Below are 27108 nucleotides of genomic sequence, written 5' to 3'. Positions count from 1 at the left end.
ACGAGCTTCTTGCTCATTAGATAGGTTCAACAGATGTTGAAGTGCTATAGGAAAGTCAAAGAGTCAAAGAAAATGTTAAAGAGCTCTTCTTGAGCATTTATGTAATGTATATGAGTCAACCTAGTGTCTAGATCAACCCTCCAAGACAAGCACAATCCTCTTGAAGAAGGCAGCGAGACCAACAATGAAGAAAGGCATTCATGTCGGCCTCAAAATATATATAAATGACAAGTCGGTTCATATATGGAGACACAACAGTTCACTGTGACATGCTGACTTATTTATGGAGATAGAACCACTATATATACCCCCCATTAGGGTCTTCGCAAAAGAGCAAGAACAAAATCTCAGATCCCCTGTAATCTCGGTCAAGTACAGGAGTGCAGATCTTCGGCTAAGTACAGGACCTCGGATTCTCTCAGATGGGTACAGGAATTTGAACTTCGCATTACAGAAGGACACATCTCAGATACCGATGCAATTTCGTGTATAAGTTTAGTAAGCATATTACAATCTTCTCCTCGTTGGTGACAGTCTAGGATGTAAAGAAAGAACACCGTCACAATCTCGTTATAGTTGTGATGATGAAGACCTCAGTGTTGGTTAATGTCTCGACATGTTTGTTATGAAGAAGGTGAAGATGACACACTGATCACTGTCTCAACATAATTCTGATCCTATAATAATGGTCTCTCAACATACTATACATGACCTCGGCATAATGATCTTGATGAAGACAAGGTCATGATGAAAATCTCAACGCATCGATGAAAACATGATGATGATATTAGTGAAGAGTGCAACAATGGTGAAGCAGCAGTGATGATGATCTCAGTAGTGACGAAGAAGAGGATTGGTGTCTTGGTCTTGGGGTGGCATAGTAGGTCAAGGGTCATGGTCTTGGTATTCGTCAATTGGAATCTCTATAAGAAGAATTTCATGTGGGTTTTCCTCTCCAAGAGGCAGAGGTTTTGGCTCTGGCAGAAAGCCAATATCTTGTGTTCTTGTCTCTTCGTGTTTGGTAAATATTTGATGAATATAAGAAGACATACTCTAATAAGAGCAAGTGAAGATTGTGCTAAGAAGAAAAATTAAAATACCTCACAAGTAGTTATCATGCTAGAAGAATCACATTAACTCTAATTGCCCTAGATTCTTCAACTTTTTTTTCCCATTTTTTTTTGTAATGGCCAAAGGCCTGACGACAAAATGGAGAAACTCCAAACTCTAAGGCTCTAAGCGAAACGCTTGAATTACATGACAACAAAGTTGACAGATGTTGATGGCCAAAGACTGGATTAGACTAGATCTCTGCAGCGGTTAAGCAGCCAGAGGATCGAACAACTCTGATACCAATCTAACAAACAAGGTTTGTATACTCAGAGGAATGTTCTGATACCAATGTAATGAACAAGGTTCGTTATAGCAGGTTAAACACTCCAAAGTCCTAGTATATGTAGATCTCCACTGAGGATACAAGAATATATATTAAAATATAAGAATGATTGAATGATGTTACAAATGAGAGCGAGGGCCTGCTTATATACCCTAGGCAGGGGTCCCTTTATGAACTGTCATGTCTTAGGGACATACCTCTTCATTAACTAATTACTAATTAATCATTACTTATGATGTGTTATTATTATTTATATCTATATTTTATTCATAACATTGATCGAGGTTCTGCATTGATGGTCGATGGTCGCTCAATTAATGGTGTGGTTATTTGCTGGTTGAGATTTGTCACTGTTGGTTACTTTATATTCTTCTCTGCTGGATGTTCTTCTCAGCCTGGTCACGATGTATAGATTGCATCATCAGTACTTCTGGATAAATTTTGATTCCAGAGTGCTTACCGTGTCAGATTTCTCTCTTCTAGCTGTATGCATGTCACTGAACTTTGCTGCTGGCAGATCTTCAAGGATAGATCAACTCTTCAAAGAAAAAATTTCTTGGAAGTGTTAAAACTTAAGAGTACACAAAAATGGTAGGCAAAATTAGGATAATCATTGAATGCATTCTATTAACAAAGATATACATTTTATACTATTTCTAATGACTGTTGGTTTGCATATACCAAGTGGTATCGTGGACTCCAATGACTGTTCATATTCCACACCGAAAACCCTTAGTGGATTAGGTGTCCAACAAGAAGGAATATCACAAGCCTGAGCCCAATTTCTCCTACGACCTTCCTCAGAGGCAACTTTTCACTCATTCCTTCCACAAAGCTGCAATTTCTCCTTTATTAAAATTGCTCTTTCATTTTGTTGAAAACTTCAAAGTTATTTACTCAGATTTTAATTCAGTTTATGTATGTCTCTGCATCTAGTAATCTTTTCAGTCCCGAATCCTCTCCTTTGAGCAAATTATTTTGCACAGTCCAACAGTGACGGTCTTCTTTCTTTGGACACCATCCTTTGGTCTCTGTCTGAACAAGCTGTAAGCTGCCATAATAGTTCTAATACCATGGTGTATTATAACAATCTAACAATGAGAGAGAGTTGTTGATTTTTGGGTAGCTGTGGTTAGTATTCCCCAGCTACACAAGTCAACCTTTGGAGGAAAAGAAAATAATTTAAAAAATAAATTATTATTTTGGAGCTCATGTAGGCCCCAAAATGTCAGGTTGGCCCCACATGTGAAGGGCTGTGACTTTTGGTCAAAGGTTACCCCACCTTGACTTATATAAATACAAGTGAAACTCCTCCACTTTCACTCATTCTTTCAGAACATCAAAACATCTGTTCTTCTCTTCACATGTATGAAGAAGAAAGAGAAGAAGACTGAAGTCTGATCAGAAGTTTGACCAGCATTGACGAAAGTTTTTACGATGTCTGTTTGACCTTTCTTGTGTGAGTCTTTTCTGAGGCATTTGATCGAATTCTGAACAGTCTGTTTGACTGCAATTTGACCAAGATTCTGATCTGTTTGATGGGGTATATTCTCGGCAGTTTGGATGGGTAGTTTGACCAAGTTTTTGGGCAGCAGCAGGAAGCCAAAATTCGGCTTGTTTGACTCAGGGTTTACTGCATTTGTGGGCAACTGGAGGAGGCTGAATTTAGGCCTGTTTGAGCAAGTTTGACCTGTGCTAGATTGTTGGTCTAGGTTGACCAAGTTTAGACTTGAAAAATCGGATTGTACTTTTGCTGAACTGAAATTTTTCTCCTAGAAAATATTGCTGGGTTTTCTCCCGAGTTTTGGTTTCCCAAGTGAAAATTTTTGGTGTCTATTGTGCATGGTTTTTCTATTCTGATCTTTACAATTTTCGCTGCATCTACTATTGAATTTTCTGGGTGTAATTGCTTAATGATGTTTTGAAATATGCTAAAGTAAGACTATATCATTGGAAGTGATTGTCAGTGGCAGAAAATTGTGCTTGTCGAAATTAGGACTAGAAAATTGACATGGTATTAGAGGTTTGGTGAAGAAAGGCTAGTAAAGATCACCCCTTGTAGACAACTATTCTGCATTCTGATCTGTGACCAGAGCCTTGATCAGATGGTTCCCTCTATCAAGCCTGAAAATAGGCTAGAAGTTTTACGACTTGGAAGACCAGAATAGATCTCATTCTCGAAGAAAATGATGTCATGGAATATGTGGAAGGCAAGGTTACTGAACCTCAAGATAATGAAGGAAAAGCCAAACACAAGAGGACTGAAATTAAGGCCAAGGGGATTCTTGTTGAATCCATCAAAGACCATTTGATTCCATTTGTTTCTGGGATGAAGGCTTCAAAGGAAATGTATGATGCCCTAGTGGGATTGTATGCAACCAACAACATTGGTCAGAAAATGACCTTGAGGAATCGACTTCGTGATATTCAAATGACTGGATCTGATTTTGGTGCTTTCCTACTTCACGAGGACCTTTCAGTTAAGAGATCAACTCAAGGCCATTGGGGAAAATATTGACAAATCGGAACTTGTGACTGTGACTTATAATCTATGTTGCATAGGGACCCGTCCCTCCTAAAAACACTCACGTACCCTGCATCCCTGCGTTCCAGTGACTTTTGGACCCTTAGGAAATGTCCCCAAACTGTTGGGGACTCCATTGGGGACTTGCTAGTCATCCCCAAGACGTTCCAGACGGATTTCAGGGATGTTCCAGACAGGTTTCAGGGATGCTTTTGGCAGATTTCAAGGGTTTTCAGGGCAGATTTCAGGGATGTTTTAAGAATTTTTTAAGGATAATCCAAGCACAAAGCTTCAATTTTGACAATCATGGACATTGATGATTGAACAATATGATCATTTTCCCCATTCATCTTTTTTGGAATGCGTTGAATCTAATTTTTTTGTACAAGTTGCAGCTCAAAACACGGGTTTTGTTTGATGGGTTTCATTTTGGATTTCTAGTGATTTAGATATTGGATTTTCAATGGTAAAATTACAAAAAGCACCCTCCAAGTCAAGAAAATAGAAAATACAACGTTTGAAAAGGATGATCCTTTTGGTTATTTTTCTTGTTCTTTCTTAGGATCATCTCAACTTTTACATATTGTATGTGGGTTTCGAGGACTTATTCAAGTTCAATGCTTCCATCATCCCGACCCCAAGCATTGTGAAAACAATCATATAGTTGTGAATTAGATTGAGTACTAAATGTTCAAATAAATTCCTATTCAATCCCCTTCTTAGTCTGAAGCATGAATTTAATATCATTAGAAAACCAAATTATTTTATAGTGGTTTTCAACACAACTATACAAGTTTGCAAAACCTATTGAAAAGGGAATGCCTTTTGTGTTTAACATAGTCATCATTAACAAGAAATATGAGGAAAAAAACTAATATAAAGACAATTCTCCTTGATAGATTGTTCATGGACCTTATTTCAATTTTAAAGTAGTTACACTTAAGTTTCCTAAAGCTAAAGCTCATGTCTAGTGGCCAATAATGGATTGTCACTCAACCCCTTTTCAAATTGTTTGAGATTTTAATTGGAGAGTGTAAGGGTTGTGCATAATACTAGCTTGAAACAACTACAAATGTTAATATTGAATTATATATATATATATATATATATATATATATATATATATATATATATAAATTGCTGTCCCCAACCCCTCGTCCCCTGAAAATTTGGGGTACGCTCTAGCCGTTCCGGGGACCCGTCCCCCACGTCCCTGCCATTCCCCCATCCCCAAAACCAGTGCAACATAGCTTATAATGGGTTTTCAAATTCTTGGGATTCGTTTGTGTCAAGCATTTGTGGAAGACCAAAAATTCCAATGTTTGATCAACTATGGACTCTCTGTACTCAAGAGAGTCTAGGCTAATATCAAAAGGGAAAATTCAGAGACCTCAAGATGATGAGTCCCAAGCACTTGCAGCTCATACAAAGAATGGTAAAGGAAGATTTAGTGTTTCAATTGTCACAAGTTTGGTCACTATAAAAACAACTGCCCTTAAGGGAAATATGATAGAAAGAGGAAGGGAAAGCAACATGCTTCAACAATAGACATTGAGGATGATGAGTATCCACATAAGAAGAGTTCCATGAATGAAAATATAGATGATCTTATTATTTAAGACAATATAGATAGAGAGCTCAAGGCTTAGGATTAAGAGGGAGTTGACAAGTACCTACAATCTTCATATCAAAATATAAGTTCTTAATATTTTCTTTTTTGTTCATAGTTATTACTTTATTTTTGAACAACCTTTTGTCTTTGTATCTTTTGCTTGGTTATAATAATTTCTATCATGCCCTCCTAATGGCGTTTGCAGGTATATCATGAAGGCTAACAAAGTTCTGGTAGCAGATGGAAGCATTAGGAAGAACGAAGCAAAGTTTGTGGCAAGAGGATTTTCCCAAGATCAAGCATAAACTCAACAAGAGTGATTTATGTTCAAAAGGTAGAAATTGTACAAGAGATCTAGATCCATGCCAGATTATTGGAAGAGATCCTAGTTCAAAGGGAGGAAACAACCAAGTAGTTTGGAATGATGTCATGATGGAGGAATATCAGTCCATCATGAAGAATGATGTGTGGGAAGTTGTGTCGAAACTTCAAGGCAAGTCAGTGGTGTTTTCCAAGTGGATCTACAAGATCAAGCATGTGGTAGATGGTAGCATAGAGAAGTACAAAGCGAGACTTGTAGCAAGAGGGTTCTCCTAGAAAGAAAGAGAGGATTATGGAAAGACATTTGCTCCAATTGCCAGGTACATTTCTATTAGAACTGTTATTTCTATTGCTTCTATTATGGGTTGGAAATTGCATTAGTTGGATGTCGAGTTGCTTTCCTCAATGGAATGATCAAGGAAGAAGAATTGTACATAGAGCTACCTATGGGCTTTGAGGTATATGAGAGGGAATCTCATGGTTTTAGATTAAAGAAGGCTTTGTACAAACTCAAGCAAGCACCTCGGGCATGATATTCTCAGATTGATGGATACTTGATGAGTCTTTGTTTCACCAAGTGTAATGTCGATCCCAACCTTGACTACAAGGTTGATCTTGCTATTTTGTGACTTGTTTCTAACGAGAGCAAAAGGACTCCTGTGATAGAGGAGCATTAGTGGCAGGAGGATTTGCTTCTGTGATAAAAGAAGCAGTGAGGATTACCTTAGGGAGCCATGCTTCAGAGGGAGTTGACCTTTGAGTTTGAGATGAAAGATCTAGATTTGATACATTACTTCCTTGGTCAAGGGAAGTATATTATTGATATCCTTCAGAGATTTGGGATGATGGACTGTAAGGCCATGGACACTCCCATGATGACCAATTTGAAGAAGCTGAGAGTTTGATTTAGATTTGATGGATTCCACGATGTATAGACAAGTAGGCAAAGTGGAAGGACCAACCATCCAAATGGATGTCATGGGATTGAGATTGTCAGGCTAGATGCTCAAATACGGGACATCTCTAAGAGTAGTATGCCTTCTATGAGTGGACCAGGCCTGACAACAGATATGCTTCAATGACTAGGAAGCAGCAGTCGCAGAGGGGGCAAGTAGGATTTCCATAGTAGGATCTATTCGACTGTCAGTGGGAGCACCCTATCAAGGTGACCAAAAAGCAGTTGTGGTGATGGATCCAGTGAAGGAATCTAGTCAGTTTATGGTTGAGTCGAGACATGCAACATGTGTTGAGGTACAAACATGGTACAGTTGGATATGTCTAAAATGATGAAGTACAATTGCAGGGATATACAGTTTCAGATTGAGCAAAGTGAAAAAGATGGGAAGAGCACATCAGGATGTTGCTTCAGTTTGGGTTCTACTATGATATATTAGATGAGCAGGAAGCATGCATTTGTCACACTTAACATTGCAGAGGTTGAGTATATTGCAACAAGTTTGGTGAGTTGTGAAGCAGTGTAGCTTCGGAAGCTGCTTGCATGATTGTTTGATCAGGTGTTGTAGACAACCATGATGACAAGTCGAAGCACATTGATATCAAGTACCGTGACATGGTACAAACGGGAGCAATGAAGCTCTAATAAATTTCTACAAACGAGCAGGTTGCTGACATTCTCTGAAAGCTTCTGTCCTAGATGAAGTTTGTCTACTTTAGGGACAAGCTTGTGTGGTTGAGAATGCCTCCCTTGCTGAGAGGGAGTGTTGATGTTGTGACATCAAGGGAAGATATTCTCCTTAGGTCAAGGGTATTGACCAAGTGCCATGTAATGCGGCTAGGGAGATTGGCCCATAGAGCATCAGGGCCTAGAGTGTCCCCCTCGTCAGAAGGTTCTGACCATATTGCCAAGGGTTACTTGGCTAGTGGGTAGAGTGAGTGCCCTATAACATAAAGGAAGTATTTTTACCTTTCAAGTATCATGTGACGACATGAGGAAATGATAAATTGGCCCAGGGTTTCACCATTGGTTAGGGATGCTGACTTGGTTCCAAGTGGCGACTTGGATAGTTGGTGACCTAGGACTAGTCGTGTGTTTACTTCGTTCAAGGGGGTTACCTGGCCATATCGCCAAGGGTTATTTGGCTAGTGGGTGACTAGATCCCTTGTAAAGGATATTTGGCTAGTGGGTAACTAGATCCTTTAAATGATGTTGATGCAAGATGCTTTCCACTTGGTTCTGGAATAGAATATGAAGTGGATGGATAGATTAACGTAGTGGTCTCATTCAACCTTTTCATTGAATGGAGAAATTGTTCAACGAAGAGGATATTTGAGGAAGTGAAGGTGAATACCTCCTTAGCTAAGAGGGAGTGTGGATTTTTGGGTAGCTACAGTCGGTATTCCTCAGCTACATAAGTAGGCCTTTGAAAGAAAAAAAAAGAAAATTAAAATTAAATTATTATTTTGGAGCTCGTGCAGGCCCCAAAATGTCAGGTGGGCCCCACATGTGAAAGGGTGTGACTTTTGGTCAAACATCACCCCACCTTGACTCATAAAATTATAAATATGAGTGGGGATCCTCCACTCTCACTCATTTATTCAACACATCAAAACATCTGTTCTTCTATTTAACATGCGAAGGAGAAAGAGTAGAAGACCGAAGTCTGGTTAGAAGTTTGACCAATGTTGACCAAAGTTTTTCTGAGGTTTGTTTGACTGAAATTTCTGAGGCGGTTTGACTGAAATTTCCGAGGAAGTTGACTTAAATTTCTTAGGTAGTTTGACTGAAATTTCTGGAGCGTTTGACCAAATTTTGAGTAGTCTATTTGACCAAGCTCCTGGGCAGAAACAGGAGGCCAAATTTAAGCCTGTTTGACTCAGGATTGACTGAGTTTGTGGGCTGTAGTAAGAGGCCGAATTTAGGCATGGTTGACCAGCTTTGACCTGTGCTAGATTGTTGGTCTAGGTTTACCAAGTTTTGACTGGAAAAATTAGATTCTCCTAGAAAAGGTTGTTGGGTTTTCTCCTAAGTTTGGGTTTCCCATGTGAATTTTTTTTGTGGCTACTGTGCATGTTTTTTCTACTGTGATTTTTACTGTTTCTGTTGCATCTACTGTTGGATTTTTTGAGTTAATTGCTTAATGATGTTCTGAAACATGCTAAAGTAAGACTGTATATCATTGAAAGTAATTATCAGAGGTAGAAATTTGTTCGTCTAAATTAGCACTTGAAAATCAACAAGAGTAAGAGAAAATATAATGGTGTATGAGTCTATGACACGATATATGATTCCTTATGAAAGAGGTAATAAATACATTATTTAAACATAATGGACTTTATTCCCTAAAGATGTGGTAGCGTGTTGGAATCTCTCTAACTATGTAAATTACCTTCTTACATGACTTAAATTGCTAATTATAAGTTACAATAGTCATTATATTGCTACCAAAAATCCCCCGGAGGTCAGAAAGGCACAAACCTAGAATTGAGAGCAGGGCATAGGTGGCAGTGATATGCTTACCCTAAGTTTTCACTTGAAACCCACCAGTTTTGAGAGATAATAGCTATAAGTTACTGGATCTGTTGGCCAAGGGTCCAGGATTGATAGATCCGTGTATCCGATCTGGATTCGGCTAGAACCGACAAAAATACGCCTTAGTGGAGGATCCTTGAAATTTGGAAACGTATCCCGATGCCTAGAAACAGATCCCGATGAAGGAGCCGAATCCTTAAAAAAAATCAACGGATTTCAAAAGTTAAAATCCAGTTTTTACAGTTTAGGTTTTGTCTTATCTTGATTTGTGTCTTGTGTTTATGCTTTGTCTTGGTCGGCCACAACAACGAAGCAATGAAGCAGCAGCGGAGGAGGCAACGATGGTTTGTAACTTGGCCGCAACGGTGACTGTAACTTGGCTGCAACGGTTTGACTCTTGAGCACTGACACTTGGCCGCTAATCCTTATATAAGTAATAGAAAGACTTGACTTCAAGTATGTTATCCGTAGTTTATGTTTATGTTATTCCTCTTTTTGGTTATCTGTAGTTTATGTTTTAATATGTTTTATGGATAGTTATCTGGGAGTGACCTACGCAAAAAAATCGAGGTTTTCACTTATAGAAGTAGATACAATGGCAAGAAAATAAAGAGCATACAATCACAAGATAATGTTTTCTCAAGTTTTCAGTATAAAACAAACAAAACCTTTTGAACTGTCATGCAATGCTTGCATATTATGCTATGTTACCGGATCCGTCTGGTCAAATGGCTGGATCCACGGATCCCCGGATCAGAGACGGATTCGGATCCGGATCCGCAGAGATCCGCCCAGCTTCTTTTTGAGGATCAAAAACCGTCAACGTCAATGCACAAATATTTGGTAAATGCCAGCGCAAAATTCCAAAACTGGAAATCAAATGGTCCATTCGCTAGTCAATGAACAAATCAGCGTCTGCTAAAATAATAAATCAGCATCCGGGAATGTAATGAATCAGCTTCGGCTAAAATAATAAATCAGCGTCCGGGGATATAATGAATCAGCGTCAATGAATTAATGAATCAACGTCTACCAAAATAAACTTAGGGAGTTGGCCACCGTATATTATTTTTAGGACCATATTATAAGCTTTAAATTATAAACTTTAATGCAGTGGCGTGAACATTATAATACACCCATTTATATTTGGACATTTTAAAGTTTAAAAAGTAACTAATTTAAATTTTAAAATATTTTATATTTGCGTGTACTTCCCGTTTCCGGATCCTGGTTTTTTAAAAAACTGGCGGATCCGTATCCGAATCCGTATCCGGATCCGGATCCGGATCCGAATCCGGGTAACTTAGATATTATGTGAATAGCAGTGAAACATGAATCTCCGATCACTAGCGATTAATCGCGAGTCAAACTCTTCTCTTCCATCAAACGATCCAATTCAACTCTGGGTGAGTCAAACTCGGTCAACCCGTGATTGACTTGTGGTCACTTGCGAGTTTGACTAGCGACTCATTGATTAATTGAGATTTAGGCCCTCGATTCAATGAGCACAAGTTTTAACGTTTAGGGTTGCCGCATTGTTCACCGTGTGGTTTAGTTAGGTTAAAAATTAAATGCCGGTTGCCGCATTGTTCACTGTGTGGTTTAGTTAGGTTAAAAATTAAATGCCGGTCTGTAACTCAATGCTCACTGCTTAGTCCCGACAACTCATATGTTGAGAAGGTAATAGAGGCATATTCAGTTTACTTCCGCGTAGTAGAGGCATAGTGTGCAGTGTACTCCAGCGTTAGCTTTATCGTGTGCTCTATCAGAGATTTCAGTGGCAAACTATTATCGTATCATTTCACAAGCAATCAAGAGATTTCAGTTACTGCTTTTTTACTAATTAGTATGCAATATTTTATAAACTTTTTGAAGCAGATGCTTCTGGTTCTATGTAGTCATTGGTTAGGAGTCAGGACTTAGTACTTACAATCATGTTTGGACTCATAACATAAATGAGATACTAATTCATTCATGACATTTTGGACATCTATTGATATTATGCCTTGTTTGGACATGGCTTTATTGAATATCAATGGAAAATGTTTTTTTAACTCAATATATGTGTATATTCTTATTTATTGAATTCAACGATTTTTTCTCGATCCGATTAAAACTCTTTGCTCTTTTTCCTCGCCAATTTATTGTTGATTCCGAGTCTGGTAATATTGGTGAGTAGCAATCTAGCTTTCTGATCAATGTCACCAAGATTGCAGATCATAGTTTGACACCTAATTGTACAGTTTTGCAGTTTGAACAATAACTTAGATGCACTTCATCAAACACGCTCCAAAACAAAATAAGTTATATATATATATATATATATATATATATATATATATATATCAGACTCATGTCATAAAAATAATGATGCTGAGTAATATTCTCACCTAAAGGAGAATCTGGAGTTTCTTCGACGAAGATCAGCACTTCGAAAAAAATTATTATATTTTTTGAGATATTATAATATTTTTTGAAAAAATATTATTATTTTTTTTGAAAAATTATTATTATATTTTTTCAATTGTACTTGACATATCCTTGCAGTATCAGGATCCTGGATTTTCAAAAAACTAGCGAATCCGGATCTGGATCCGTATCCGTATCCATATCCGAATCCTGGTAACTTAGGATAACAGTTCTCAAAGAACTATGTTCATGCTTGAGTGAGTAGGACATGTGGACGAAGAGATATTCAAGTCTTTTATGATTATTTCCTGTATGAGTGAGATTTAAAGGTGATGTATTATGATTTCGTGCAAGCATTTTGTTTGGCTGAGAACATTATTTATCTACTCCTAATTATTAAATTAAGTAATTTATTTTCCATTTCCAGGGATTGAAATTAGTCATGCAGCATTTTTGAATGGTCTAAATTAGTTAGGCATCATACTTGCATGGTCAAAATAAGAATAGAGGCTTATATTGCTTATTTTGTTTGTATATTTTTATAGAAATCAGTGTTAGCAGGAATAAACGAACAACTTTTCTGCATGTGAAAAAGTGTTGAGTTTTGATTTCTTGTGGTCTTTTAGGCACGGATACGAATCCTTTTGCTCTTGATGCTTTGGCAGTCTTCATGTTTCGTGTTCTTCAGCGAGTTAACCACCCGGTAATGTTTAATTGCTTGGGTGTTCTGTGTTTGTTATGTTCTTTATTGTTTTGCACCATCTTTCAATAGTTCAGCATTTCTTTTATAACATGAAATCTGCTGTTGCTGTCTATGGACATTTCTTATTTTTCATTCCACATTGAACACAGACCATTATGCTTGGGTTCATAGATGTTTAATAGGTTCAACGCACCATTGCCTGTTTTGTTTTTACTTGATGATTGAAATGTGTGTCTCTGCTTTTTGAAGGGTAGTCTGGATAAAAACTCGAAGAATGCTGGCTATGTTCTGCTTATGTTTTACAATCTCTATGAGGGAAAGGTATGGACACATATTACAGATGATGATCCACATGCTGATTTATCTTCTTTATGTTTATCTAGCAACTTGACACTTATTCACTTATGAGAGTGGCAAATTATAATCTTTTTCAGAGTAGGAGTGAATTTGAGACAGAACTGCGTGAGCGATTTGGCTTGCTTGTTAAAATGCCTTTGTTGAAACCTGACAGGTACAGAACTTTAGTGATATCTGAGATTCCACATTTTTTGTTTTTATGAATATAGTTTTTTGATCGTCACTTGACATGCTTATGTTGTGAAGTTGAATTTTGCTATATAACTTTTTGTGATATTAAAAGCTCAGCAACGTTTGCTTGGTTGTATTTTCTTTGGATGTTTCCCTCATTGTCCTAAATTTTTGGTAATGCTTGAAACAAATTTTATAGTAATGTTTGAAATGGATTTGAGGACATATCATGGATCTTATTTTCTTAGAATTATGTTCACTACCCACAGTGATTCTCTTCATTTTGTAAATGGTATAGTGAATTCATGGTTTGAGCAGAGGTTTTGTATGGATAAAGTAATACATGTTTATTTGCAGGGATCCTTTGCCTGATTCAATTAAAGGTATCTTGGATGAAGGATTGAGTTTATACAATCTTCACACGAACAAGCATGGAAAGTAAGTTATGCAAATTGCTCTGTTAAAATTGACACTCTTCTATAAGTTATGCAAAGTGCTTCAGTATAATTGACACTCTTTTATCTTATGCTTGCGATGGCATATACTCATATTCTATAGCACACTATTGGATTTTCCTCCATTCTGTAGACTTCAGTGGCATTAGTTTGATTCCTACTTAGTTTATTTTTCCCTTAAAAGACTCTTGATGGCATATACTCATATTCTATAGCACACTATTGGGTTTTTCTCCATTTTGTTGAGTTTGGTAGATCAGTTTGATTCCTACTTAGTTTATTTTTCCCTTAAAGACTCTTGTTGTGTATGCCATAGTGAATTTAATTGTACAAGAGGTTTGTATATTTGTGTTGTATTTCTGTGTAATAGCTCATATTGTCTTTGCTGCAATTGCCTCAACTCTTGCTAGTTTTATTTTAAAAGGTCCAGTTTAACAACCTCTAACATGTCTGTATCTTAACACTATTTGCGTTGGAAATTTGAAATAACCACCGGGTATTAAATGGAATAGAAGTACTATGTTTATAGCTTGTTAAGGCCTATTTTTTGGGTCATTTCTACTTGTTTGACGCTATTGAATTTGCAGTGCATCATGCTCTTTAAGGTTAGTTTTATTGAAAGGAAAGTATTTGTTATCGGATGTCCTTTAATATTTTATTTAGAGAACATGGTTTGTAATTTTTTTCTTTCCCAGTCTTTTCCCATGCATATGGTATCTTCTAGAATCTGAATAACATAGATTACTGATCTGAAGATATACAGATAATAATCCACAGATAATAGGAGCTTTTGTTCGTTGATAGTTGATGGTAGTGCCAAACTGGTCAATGACTTAGCATGGCAATTTTCAAGATTCAGTTTGTCAGTTGGAAAGATTGGAAAAATTTCAGCACACTCAGATAGCCTCAATAGAAATGGTAAGCATCACTTAGTACGGGCTGTATCTTCCCTTAAGTCACATGGCCAGTCATTCTGGAGGTGCTGCTGATCTCGGTATTTTTATAGTGCTCATCTATCATTTATTTCATCCATTTTAGGGTCTATGAATTCAATAAATAGTATTCACTAATCATAACAGTAGTCTGTTGGAATGAATATGCATTGCTCACGCCTATTTGTGCAATCCATTCTAGTTATAGGATACCCCCTCTTATCACCATTTTGGTACTACTGGGAAAATCTTTTGGACACCCTTTGTTAATCCTGCTGAATTCAGAGGCCTGATATTATACTAGCATCTCCTTGGGATTTTTTCCCATCAAGAGGTGTGCAATTCATTATTATTTAATTTAAGTATTGATGAAAATTTGTAAACATTTGTGTGTGATTTTTTATTTCTTTATTTTTTTTTTGTTTCTTCTTTTTATTGTTGTTATGTGTGGTTCACGGATACCCATGGTCACTGGGTAGCCGCTACGTCCACGGTTCAACACTGAGTAGACCCCACCGGAAGGGGATCAACACCCCTTGGCTTATTTACTGACTTGACCCCAAGAGCTTTCGGGAATTGACCCTATGACCTCCCAATTGGCTAGACATTGATTTGATCGATTGAGCTAACTCTTGGGGCTTTTTTTGCGTGTGGTTCACGGATACCCATGGTCACTGGGTAGCTGCTACGTCCATGGTTCAACACTAAGTGGATCCCACCCAAAGGGGATCAACACCCCTTGGCCTATTTACTGACCTGACCCCAAGAGCTTTCGGGAATTAACCCTGTGACCTCCCAATTGGCGAGGCACTGATTTGACCGATTGAGCTAACTCTTGGGACTAACATTTGTGTGTGATACCAATGTGTAGCACCAACTTCTAGTATAACAAGATTGTGTCAATTTTGCAATCTTTTTTCTTTTTCTTTTTGATAATCCACCTTTAGTGTAACAAGATTGTGTCAATTTTGCAATTTTTTTTTTTTTTGATAATTAACATCAATCAACTGTTATGGTCAAATGAAGTGATACATGGTAGAAGACATAATGGGCACATAGTAAGTAGTTAGCTTCGTCTTGTTGACTTCTTGGTAGAGGAGGCATCATGGAAAGAAGATGTGTGTGTGTATGTGTGTACATGCATGCTTGCAGCTCTAGGATATTCAAATTTTTAGACATCAAAGCAGCGCACACTTTTGTGCTTGTGATGCAAGTTGTTGAAGAATGTAACTAGGTTTGATCTTCATAATTGTATTTAAGTCATGATGTATTGTATTTGTCAAAAGGAAAGAAATATAAATTTTATTATTAAAGAAATTGACTTATTAAAGAATGGGTTTCATGCTTGGGTCAATTGTTTTTAGGTCAAAGCCTTCATTGTAGGCTTCTAGGGTTTATGTCAAGCATCCTTGCCCATGTCATAATGTAAAGAACCCTTCTTGGGATTTATTTGTGTTGATTTAGGGTAGCATCGAATGTGCTCTAGGCACGAAAATTGGTGGAGAGGCTAAGGCATATGAGATCTCCAATACCCAGAAAGGGTTTGGGCAGATTCTAATCAGTTTGGGAGATATTAAAATAATTTATATTTTTAATAGAGTCCCTAAGTTTAACTTAGGGAAAATAAAATATTAATGTGTATTAATATAAAACTGTGTTAGAATGGTCCAAAAGTCGTGGATCAAGCCAGATCTAATCTTAGCCATTGATTAGGGACTTAATCTCGGCCGTTGATTTGTTAATGAGAAAAGTATAAGAGGAGGCTTGAGGGTCACTTGGAGAATACACTGAGGGAGACACGTTAGTTCAATTTCTGGAGCGATGTTAGCTGAAAAATTGAACCAGTGGTCTGGAGAGCAGTTAGGAGGCAACAAGTACGGAACAAAGAGACGGGAGATCAACACAGAGCCAAAAAAGGCATACGCAGGGCCAGAGGGAGCCACGCAGAGGCAACAGAAATTGCGCAAAGCCAGCAGGGCTTATGTCATCCACGCGGAGGCTACAGGAGTGACACAGAAGGCTAGAGAGGCTACACAGAGTCTCAACAGGTTGACGCAAAGGGTTTTAGGTCATGCAAAGGTCAGTAGGGCTGACGCTGGGTTCAGAAGAAGTGCTGGAAAATTTGTCTATCTGTGGGTAAGCCAGTTTGGCACCCTGTTGTACTAGAAGATTGTTGAATAATAAAATCCTCCCTTGTTGCACCAGTTTTCCCACATTGGGTTTTTCTAGGGACATTAGTCCAAAATAACTATGTCAATGTGTTGATTCTTGTGCATATGTTTGTTTCTGTATTATGGTGTGATATCTACAGTAATGTTTATTGAAGTAATTTCATGAATAACTTATGGTGAAATAAGTAGGAAAAGTAAATCAGTTGCTGCAGTGATAGAATTTTCATATGGTATCGGAGCAAGTAATCAGAGACAGAAAAGGAAAATCAGTTATGAGTCGAGACCATGATGCAAAGGCATCCACCTTAGGGGACTCACGCAGATTTGTAGAAGATTGCACAAGAGAAAGAGATTTCGATTTTTCTATGTTGGCTTCCAGGTTGGAAGAAGTGGCGTGCATGACTAGTGATGCATCATCAGAAGTATGGTATATGGACAGTGGAGCCTCGTGGCATATGACGGGAATGAGGGAGTGTTTCTCAGAATATCAAGAAGAGAAGTTGAACTTCCAGATCGCCATGGGGAACAAGGCAAAGTGTACTCCAGTAGGGAAGGGTACCATAGTTTTTGAGACAGAATCGGGAGAGATGTTCTGTGCCACAAATGTGCTGCATGTACCAGGATTGGGGATGAACTTACTTTCCGTGTCACAACTACAAGGCAAGGGCTATGACGTCTACTTCATCAAGGAAAAGGTATATGTCAAACACCCGAGCTGGAAAAAGAAAGTGCAGATTGGGATCAAAAGTAATTGGTTGTATAGATTAGAACTAGAATCACCAATGGCACTAATAGGCAATCATGGGGACAAGGACTTGAACGAACTATGGCACAGAAGGATGGGTCACTTGCACCATGGAGCTCTGAGAATTCTCAGGAGCACTGTAACAGGAGTTCCGAATCTGAGTACGAAACAAGATGATGTATGCCAGGGATGCGCTCTAGAAAAGTATGCCAAGGCGACATTTCCTAGGAGCAAACACAGGGCCAAGAGTGTAATAGGATTGATACACTCAGATATCTGTGGACCTATGTCCGTCAAAGCTCTCAGTGGTGCCGAGCATTTCCTTACCTTCATTGATAACCACTCAAGGAAAACTTGGATTTATTTTCTGAAAACTGAGGATGAGGTTTTCTGTCAATTCAAGGAGTTCAAGGCTTTGGTGGAGAATCTGATTGGAAAGAAAATAAAAGTTTTGCGCTCAGATAATGGTGGAGAGTATGTCGATAAGGACTTCACTGATTATTGCGCTAAGGAGCGCATCAGAAGAGAATGGACAACTCCCTACAATTCGGAGCAGAATGGGGTGGCAGAAAGGAAAAACAAGACTATTGTAGAAGCAACTAGGGCCATGCTGTATGATCGGGATATGCGAAAATTCTTGTGGGTGGAAGCATGCAACACAACTGCCTACGTTTAGAACATGACTCCTCATTGGGCATTGGGCAAGATTACTCCAAAGAAAGTATTCACTGGGAAGACGCCTGAAGTCAATCATTTCAGAATATTTTGGAGTTTAGCATATTGCCACATACCCGAAGAAAATAGTAAGAAGCTGGATTAGACTGCAGAAAAGGGATATCTGGTGGGATATAGTGAGAACACTAAGACATACAGAATCTATCTTCCAGGGAGCAGGAAGGTGGTAGTACAATGAGATGTAAAGTTCATGGAAGACAGAGCTTTCAGAGGATCTCGCAAAATGCCTTCTGAGGAGCAGTCGAAAGGGGATTCGTTGGTCATGCGTCTTCAACCAACAGAAGTGAAGAATTCTTCCTTTGGTCAGGAAGATTCTCACGATGAGGAGGAGTGAACAAAAGCACTTGCTTGTAGAGGAAGAACTAGCAGGGAACTTCGTTAGATTCTGCGTGATGCAAAAAACTTCATCGGTAAGCCAAGGAACAGTAAGAGAGAGCGAAAACAGCTAGACAAATATCAGGCGTTAGTAGCTCAGGATGGAGACCTTGCCAGTTTCAAGGAGGCAGCTCAACATTAGGTCTGGCTAGATGTAATGGTAGAGGAGTATAACTCCATAATGGTGAACGATGTCTGGGAGGTGGTGTCAAGGCCTCAAGACAGATCTGTGGTAGGTTCAAGATGGATCTACAAGATCAAATATGTTGCGGACGACAGTTGAGAAATACAAGGCCAGGTTTGTGGTTAAGGGGTATGATCAAAAGGAAGGGATTGACTATGAGGAAACCTTCGCCTCGGTAGCCAGGTATGCATCTATTAAGACCGTGATATCTCTTGCAGCCCCCATGGGATGGGAGATCCATCAGATGGATGTCAAGATGACATTTTTGAACGGGGTAATAGAAGAAGAGGTATACATTGAACAACCGGAGGGCTTTGAAACTCAGGAGAAGAAGTTTCATGTATGCAGACTGAAGAAAGCCTTGTATGGGCTGAAGCAGGCATCGAGAGCGTGGTATGGTCGAATAGATGGCTACTTGCAGAAGATGGGGTTTGTCAAGAGTGACGCGGATCCAAATCTCTACTATTTGGTCGTAGATAACGAGCCGCTAATCTTAGTATTATATGTGGATGATCTCTTTCTGACAGGATCATCCAGACTCATTGAGGACTGCAAGAAGAATCTAGCCACAGAGTTTGATATGAAGGATTTGGGACGAATGCACTACTTCCTAGGGTTGGAAGTTTGGTAGCAGAAAGGAGCAATCTTCTTTGGGCAAGGGAGGTATGCTACAGAAATCCGGAAAAGGTTTGAGATGGGAGATTGTAGACCTATGACTACGCCAATGATCACCAAGTGGAAGAAGATTGATGCATCAAAAGACAAGGATGTCGATCCCACCCTATACCGGTAGCTCATAGGGTCCTTGATGTATCTGGTCAATACTAGGCCGTATATTTGCTACACTGTCAACACCCTCAGTCAATTCACGGTGGAACCAAAGAGGGCACACTGGGATGCAACCAAACACGTTCTCAGGTATTTACACGGAACAATTGATTATGAGCTCTTATACACCAAGGGGAAGGATATCAGGTTGAGTGGATTTATTTATGCAGATTGGGCATTAAGTTCAGTGGAAGGGGAAGGATATCAGGTTGAGTGGATTTATTAATGCAGATTGGGCATTAAGTTCAGTGGATCGGAAAGGTACCTCTGTGTACTGTTTCAAAATTGGATCAGGAATGACCTCTTGGTGCAGTAGGAAATAGAAGTCCGTGGCTCTGAGCTCATCCGAGGCAGAATATATGGCAGCAAGCACAACTTCGTGCGAGGCCATATGGTTTAGAAAACTGCTGGTGAACCTATTTAGAAGAAATATTTAGGCGGCCAGGATCATGTGTGATAATCATAGTTGCATCAAACTCTCTGAGAATGCAATGTTTCATGATAGGTCAAAAACTGTGTCCAACAAGGAGCTGTACAGTTGAGCTACACTCCTACTGGAGAACAGGTGGCAGATATCCTCACTAAGGCCCTTGGAAAGTTAAAATTTGACTACTTCAGGGAAAAGATAGGGATGGTAAAGGACCCCTTTCAGAAGTAGAAATGAGTGTGTTAGCAGCACGAATGAAGAGGGAGTTACAATGTAGATGCAGTGTTGGGAGAAAGGACCAGCAACAACACAGATGTAGAGGGAGTTGAGTGCGGATGCAATTTTGGGAGAAAGGACAAGCAACAACACAGATGCAGAGAGAGTTGTTGTACAGATGCAGCAGTGGCAGTAGCAGAGTCATGGGCAATAGTACATGATGCGGCAATGTAGAGGATGTTGGGCAGGGAGGTTTAGCATCAGCACAGGGTCTGGTGCTGGATGATCAGAGTGATACTCAGTGAGGAGTATTACTAGAGCACAGTGCTCACTAAGAGGGAGTGTTGATTTGGGGTAGCATCAGATGTGTTCTAGCCACGAAAATTGGTGGAGAGGCTAAGGCACATGAGATCTCTAATACACAGAAAGGGTTTGGGCAGATTCTAAACAGTTTGGGAGGTATTAAAATAATTAATATTTTTAATAGAGTCCGTAAGTCTAAATTTAGGGAAAATAAAATATTAATGGGTATTAATATAAAACTGTGTTAGAATGGTCCAGAAGTCATGGATCAAACCAGATCTAATCTTAGCTGTTGATTAGGAACTTAATCTCGGTCGTTGATTTGTCAATGAGAAAAGTATAAGAGGAGGCTTGAGGGTCACTTGGAGAATACACTGAGGGAGATCAGTCAGTTCAATTTCTGGAGTGGGGTTAGCTAAGAAATTGAACCAGTGGTTTGGAGAGCAGTCAGGAGGCAACAAATACGGAACAGAGAGACGGGAGATCAGCGCATAGCTAGAAAAAGCAGACGCAGGGCTAGAGGGAGCTACGCAGAGGCAATAGAGATAGCGCAGAGCCAGCGTCATCCACGCAGAGGTTGCAGGAGTGATGCAGAAGGCCATAGAGGCTGCGCAGAGTCTCAACAGGCTAACGCAGAGGGTTTCAGGTCACGCAAAGGTTAGTAGGGCTGACGCTGGGTTCAAAAGAAGTGCTAGAAAATTTGTCTATCTGTGGGTAAGCCAGTTTGGCACCCTGTTGTACTATAAAATTGCTGAATAATAAAATTCGCCCTTGCTGCACTGGTTTTCCCACATTGGATTTTTCCGGGGACATTAGTCCAAAGTAACTGTGTCAATGTGTTGATTCTTGTGCATATTTTTGTTTCTGTATTATGTTGTGATATCTGTAGCAATATTTATTTTAATGTTTATTGAAGTAATTTCATGAATAACTTATGGTGAAATAAGTAGGAAAAGTAAATCGGTTGCTGCAATGAGAGAATTTTCACAATTTTTTAAGAAATAATTTTATTTATATGTAAATTAGGTCTTCTAGGCCTCCTCCACCAAGTCAGCCTCAAACTGGACAAGTCAGCCTAAATTAAGGGGCAAAAACACCTATATAAAGGCAACAACTCGACCTCATTTGTCACTCTCACTCATCAAATTCGATCTATATCTTTTGGGGCCAGAAAAAGTGTGAATTTCAAGGAAGAAGAGGAAGAAGGCTAGCGAAAAGGAAGAAGGGCTCTCTGAAACACGAAGTCAAAATTTATCTCTGTCATCTCACACGTGCGAAGTTCAGGATTGTAGTTGGGGGCCGAAATTTTGCATTTGCTGGGAGGCTGAAATTCTGAAGCTGCTGGTGAAGCTAGGGAATTCCTGTGTTGCTGCTGGACTAGAAGTAACTATTGATGAATCTACTTAGAAGGTTGACTTGGTGGAGGAGAAAGGTCTGTTGGTCTAGGATCTTGGTCCATCTCAGTTTGAATTACTAAAGAAAGAGTTCTTGTCTAGGTTTTCCCCTATATAGGGGTTTTAACCCTTGCCGAGTGCCTATATCTGGTGTCCTTGATCTTTGTGCTTTGCATTTTGTAATTGCTTGATGAACTAAGATAAAAAAGAACATAAGAAAAATAATAAGAATTCAAAGATATCACAAGTAATTATCAACATAAGAAAATCTTGCTGCCTTTCCGATTTTCTAACATGGTATCAGAATTGAGGTGAAGAAGGAAGAAAAAGGCAGGTTAAAAGATCTATTAAGGAAAGTCGAGATCAAGAAAAGGTCATTAAAGGGGATCATATAAGGAAACAAGCCTACTATCTACAGGAACCAATGTTGCACTAATCGTTATCGGGATAATTTCGGCGCTGGGAAAAAATCGAAAAAAATCGTAATAAAGGGAAAAAATCGGTGATAATCGAGAAAAAATCGTTTGGTGCAAAAATATTCATTTTTTTTCATTTTTTTAATATCTAAACCATCTACAACATAAAATAAATACATTGAGACATAAGTATGATAAAAGAACTAATATATAAGATGTTTAATATCATTTCTAGTGCTAAATAGTAAAATCACACATAACAGTGAATCATTTCTTGAATAGTAAGTCTTGACTCCTGAGTCCCAACTCAGCCTCAAAATATCAACAAAAAATATAATAATGTATCTCATGAGTCATAATGTCATATACAATGAAATGAACAAAATAACTAAAGTCTAATACTATTGATTTCCTCTACCTCTCTTGCGAGAAAATGCCATAGCTTTCCCTTTCCCTCTAGATGTAGATGCTAGTGCGGGTGGAGTTGGCAGTGGAGTGTGCGGTGCTCTAGAAGTTGAAGGACTAGGAGTAGGAGCTATAGGAGGTAGACCATGTCGTCCACTGGTGGCAGGGGTAGCCTAGGCAGGTGGTGTCACCTCCTCCTCCTGTTGCTCCAACTCCTCCTCCTCCTCCTCCTCCAATACATCCTGCACTAACCAATCATCAACAGACTCCATGAGAGGCCTTTCGGACTCAACCCTCCATGCAACAGTGGTGTCAATCCCATCCAATGAGATGGCCTCCGTATCAGGTGTCCTCTCAAGTTGCCTCACCCACAATCGAAGATTGTAGTAGACGTAGACCATGTCATTAAGTCGCTGGGACTCCAACCTGTACAAAGATCATGAAATAATAATTATAAAAAAAATATTGTTTAATGAATTCAAAAAATTATTTGAAAATTTGCAGTATTTTAAATTTTTAAGTGTTAACTTGTTGCGCTTCTTGTTGTGTATTTTTTCAAATATACTCCAGTTGCGCTCACGTCCTGAGGAGCTACATGTTTGGCTGAGGATCCGAATGGCAAGCTTTTGCAGAAGGGGTACCCTGGCACCATACATTCTCCACCATGCATCTACAACAAAATTACAAACAAAATTTTTAAATAAACATAAGAAAAAAATGGAATTTGAAGAGACAATGAAATTTGAAACAAACTAAAAAATACCTAGCATTTTAATCATCCTATCAGTCATAGCCACGTCAAAGCCAAATGTGCCACTTGCCATCCTATATGTCTCAATTTATTTAGAGATTTCTGTATGTTCTGCTGGAGATCGCACCATCCTCTGGATACAGGTTAAGAATCCATCCATGATCTTAGCATCAAATACAAACCCACATGCGTAAGAAAATGCGAGGTTAGGGAAAATCCTAGCAGCATGAATGGGACGATGGAGTGTGTTGTTCCATCGTTCATCAATCACTCTCCATAGGAGGAGTTGTCTCTGAAACCCCTCATCTCCCTTATCATCATAGTAGGCCCGAATGGATTCTTTCGCCCTGTCCATGGCCTCATACAAATAGCCCATTGCGGGCTTCTCACCATCAACTAACTGAAGAACCTTTACCAAAGGTTCAGTAACGGCGCACACCTCCTGCACTCTCGCCCAGAAGTCTTCCCTGTATGAAACTAGTCTGCATATGGACCTTCTCTTTGGTTTGCGGCTCATTGGAAAAGCATGCCACTCCTCTGAAAGAAACATTCTCTTCACATCCCACATAGAATTCAAGAGGGATTGAAGAGATATGAAACTGGTGGCAAACCGTGTAATGGCGGGGCGCACCAACTCTTTGTTGTTGGTGAATCTTCTCATCAAGCTAAGCACAAATGTATGATTATATATAAATTTTGTAATGCTTTTGGATGACTCAACAATATCTTTGACAAAGGAAATTTTCCCTATGTCCTCCAACATCAAATCAATACAGTGTGCAGCACAAGGTGTCCAAAATAAAGTAGGATGCCTGTCCATAAGCATCCTGCCAGCAGCAACATAATTTGCAGCATTGTCCGTTATGACTTGGACAACATTTTCTGCACCCACCTCCAAAATAAACACATCTAGCAAATCACATAAAGTTCTTGCATCTTTGATTTGTGCAGATGCATCAACAGATTTGATAAACATAGTCCCCTTGGGACAACTAAGCAAGAAGTTTATAAGTGTTCTCCCCTTTTGGTCAGTCCAACCATTTGACATCACAGTACAACCTGTTTGTGCCCATGATTCCCTAAAATCCTCCAATCTTTTGGTGCGGTCAAGCTTTTCATTTTGAAGAATCCGACCTCTCATGTCATGATAAGGAGGGATTTTGTACCGTGGGCCAACAGTTGCAATAGTATCAAGAGCAGGCTAGAAAAATGGATTATTCTTTACAATGCTGAAAGGAATATCACTCCAAAGGAGAAATTTTTCCAAAAATTTGTCAGTTTGTTCTTTATCAGTTTTTTTTAGCATTGAACTGATAGATGGTTGTGAACCAGGTGTGGTTCGAGGAACAAAAAATGATGAGGCAGCTACCGGGTTGGACGATGCTGCAGCAGAAACACTGCCACTTCCTTGTTCAACTGACCTTTTTAGTTGCCTCTTCATTTCTGCTTTGGCCTCTCTAGTGTGGTTTAAAGTTTCCAATGCTTTCATGGCTTTTCAGATGAGTTCAGAATTTGTATTTGTGCAAGGCCCTACATCAAATCCATGAAATTATGCAAGGTGATACTTCAATCTGTACACCCCCCTGGACATATGGTGCCCACACAACTTGCAAGACAAGTTTATTCTATCATTCGGAGCAGCAGGTTCACCAAATTCGCAGAAAGGGTCCAATTTCCTTGGCATGTTTGATTTTGAACTTTGAAGTTGAAAATCTGAATGGTGTTTCGGTGAACCTATGGGAAAATAACAAGTTACAATTTTACAATTTAATATTTTACTATTTACATTTTACAAAAACTAAAAAAAATTACATACAACTTAAGGAACCCCATTCCAAACCCAACCAAAAAGACTAAAAAAAAAATACATTGGACAAATGTCAAAAACCCCATGGGCTCATTCCAAACCCAACCAAAAAAACTAAAAAAAATTACATTGGACAAATGTCAAAAACCCCATTCCAAACCCAACCAAAAACATAGAAAAAAAAACAAAGTTACAAAACAATGAAAACACAAAACATTGGTGCCCATATCGGTTTTATGGAGATAATGTGTTTCCTCCTTAGTTCACTCTTCAAATTTCGCCTCTAGGTAGTTGATTTACCTCCAAAATATCCATGCCTCTAATTCTCTAACTCTCCAAACCCCACCGCACCCTCTGCTGTCCAAATGAAATAAAAAAAATTGTGTTTTTCCTAATAAACACACGCTGCATGACAGACCCATGCTTTTTAAAGTAAAAATCACGATTTTTTTGAAAAAATCGGCCAAATTTTTTTTTCCCGATTTTATCGCCAGATTTAGTCGTCATTTTGAAAAAATCGTGATAATACGATATTATCGCGATTTTTTGTCGATTTTTGCAACACTGGCAGAAAACAAATTAGAAGGAACCTCCAACTACAAGGCTTGGAAACAGAGGATCATTCTCGAAAAGAACAAAGTTGTGGATCTCATTCAAGGAAAAACCAAGAAGCCTACAGAGGAATCAAGTGAAGTAGAAAAAACAAAGTTCAGAGAAATTGAAATCTTGGCTATGAACCTTATAGTGGATGGAATTAAGGATAATCTAATTCCATACATATCCATCATAAATTCCGCTCGAGAAATGTATGAAGCTCTCTCCAAGTTATTCACAATCAAGAACATTGGTCAAATAACAAGCCTCAAGAATGAACTAAGAACTGTTAAGATGACAAATGATGATACCGTTTCATCATATTTTATAAGGATATTTGGAATCAGAGATGAAATCCAAGCAATAGATGAAGTTGTCCCAGAAAAGGAGTTCGTAATTACTACTCTTCTAGGACTACCAAAATCTTGGAGTGCCTTTGCATCAAGACTTAATAGTTGGAAGGATGCTCCACCATTTGAACAAATGTGGAATGCATGTAGTCAAGAAGAAGCCAAAATATCCTTAGTAAACAACAAGGAAGAGGAAGAAGAAAACTCCTCGAATGCCCTATTCTGCTCATCAGAAGAAGGGAATCTTCAAGAAGTTCGAAGGACCAAAGAAGAAAGTTGACCTATCAAAGATTGAATGCTACAATTATCATAAGATGGGTCATTATAAAAGTCATTGTCCGAAGAATCCAAACAATAAGAAGAGAGAAAGAGAACATGCTTATGTTGCTGATGAAGCTCCATCTAAGAAGAATAAAACCGAAGAATCAGAAGTCAAGGACTTATATTTCTAAGTCCTCTCTCTCTCTCTCTCTCATATCTCTTTTGAATATTTTTCTTTTGAATTATTTTGATGAGTTATGGTGTCCCTCAAGATTGGATTAAGAGGAAGCCTTCACCATTTTACCAAAAGATAAGTAACTTATTCCTTATCTTCTCTTTTATGTTTGGTTTCTCTCTCATATCAAAATGTATTTGTATTGTAAACTAATAATCTTTTCTTTATATTTTCTTGGTTGGGAAGGCTTACTAGATGCTTAGAAGCTATGAAGAAGACTTCAAAGGATAGACTTGAAGCATGGAAGAAGTTCTAGTGCAAAAGAAGCCCTTCAAGCATTGATGTTCTAAAAGGTTTGTTAAAAAACAACTCAAACTATGTCTTAGACTATAAGTTCTATTATAAAGTTCTTTTCATGTAAAATGTACGATCATTCCTTTTTAAAGTTCTTGCTTTACATTACTAACATTGTTATGTCTAGGGTTTTGAATATTAAAAGATTCTTGTTAAGGGTTATTAAGCATTAGATTAAATCTACCCTCGTCATACTATCATTTTGATCATTCCTGTGACACCCTAAACTTTAGGGTTCATTGTAAAG

At 38.6% G+C, this 27108-nt stretch overlaps 1 protein-coding gene across 1 annotated transcript in view; it reads left to right on the top strand.

The window, feature by feature from the left end:
* Positions 1 to 27108, top strand: part of LOC149193294 (tRNA ligase 1-like) — a 317173-nt gene that overhangs the window by 113434 nt on the left and 176631 nt on the right. The window contains exons 19-22 of the mRNA XM_089407278.1: positions 12379 to 12455; positions 12705 to 12776; positions 12890 to 12966; positions 13341 to 13421. Coding sequence (XP_089263404.1) covers positions 12379 to 12455; positions 12705 to 12776; positions 12890 to 12966; positions 13341 to 13421 — 307 coding nt within the window. The remainder of the gene's footprint in view (positions 1 to 12378; positions 12456 to 12704; positions 12777 to 12889; positions 12967 to 13340; positions 13422 to 27108) is intronic.

Source organism: Pinus tabuliformis, chromosome 2_2, assembly GCF_031772625.1.
Source record: "Pinus tabuliformis cultivar Carrire ecotype Pingquan chromosome 2_2, CPIR1, whole genome shotgun sequence".
Taxonomy (NCBI): Eukaryota; Viridiplantae; Streptophyta; class Pinopsida; order Pinales; family Pinaceae; genus Pinus; species Pinus tabuliformis.
Note: the sequence above shows the minus strand (reverse complement) of the source record. Positions and strands in the feature narration are given on the sequence as shown.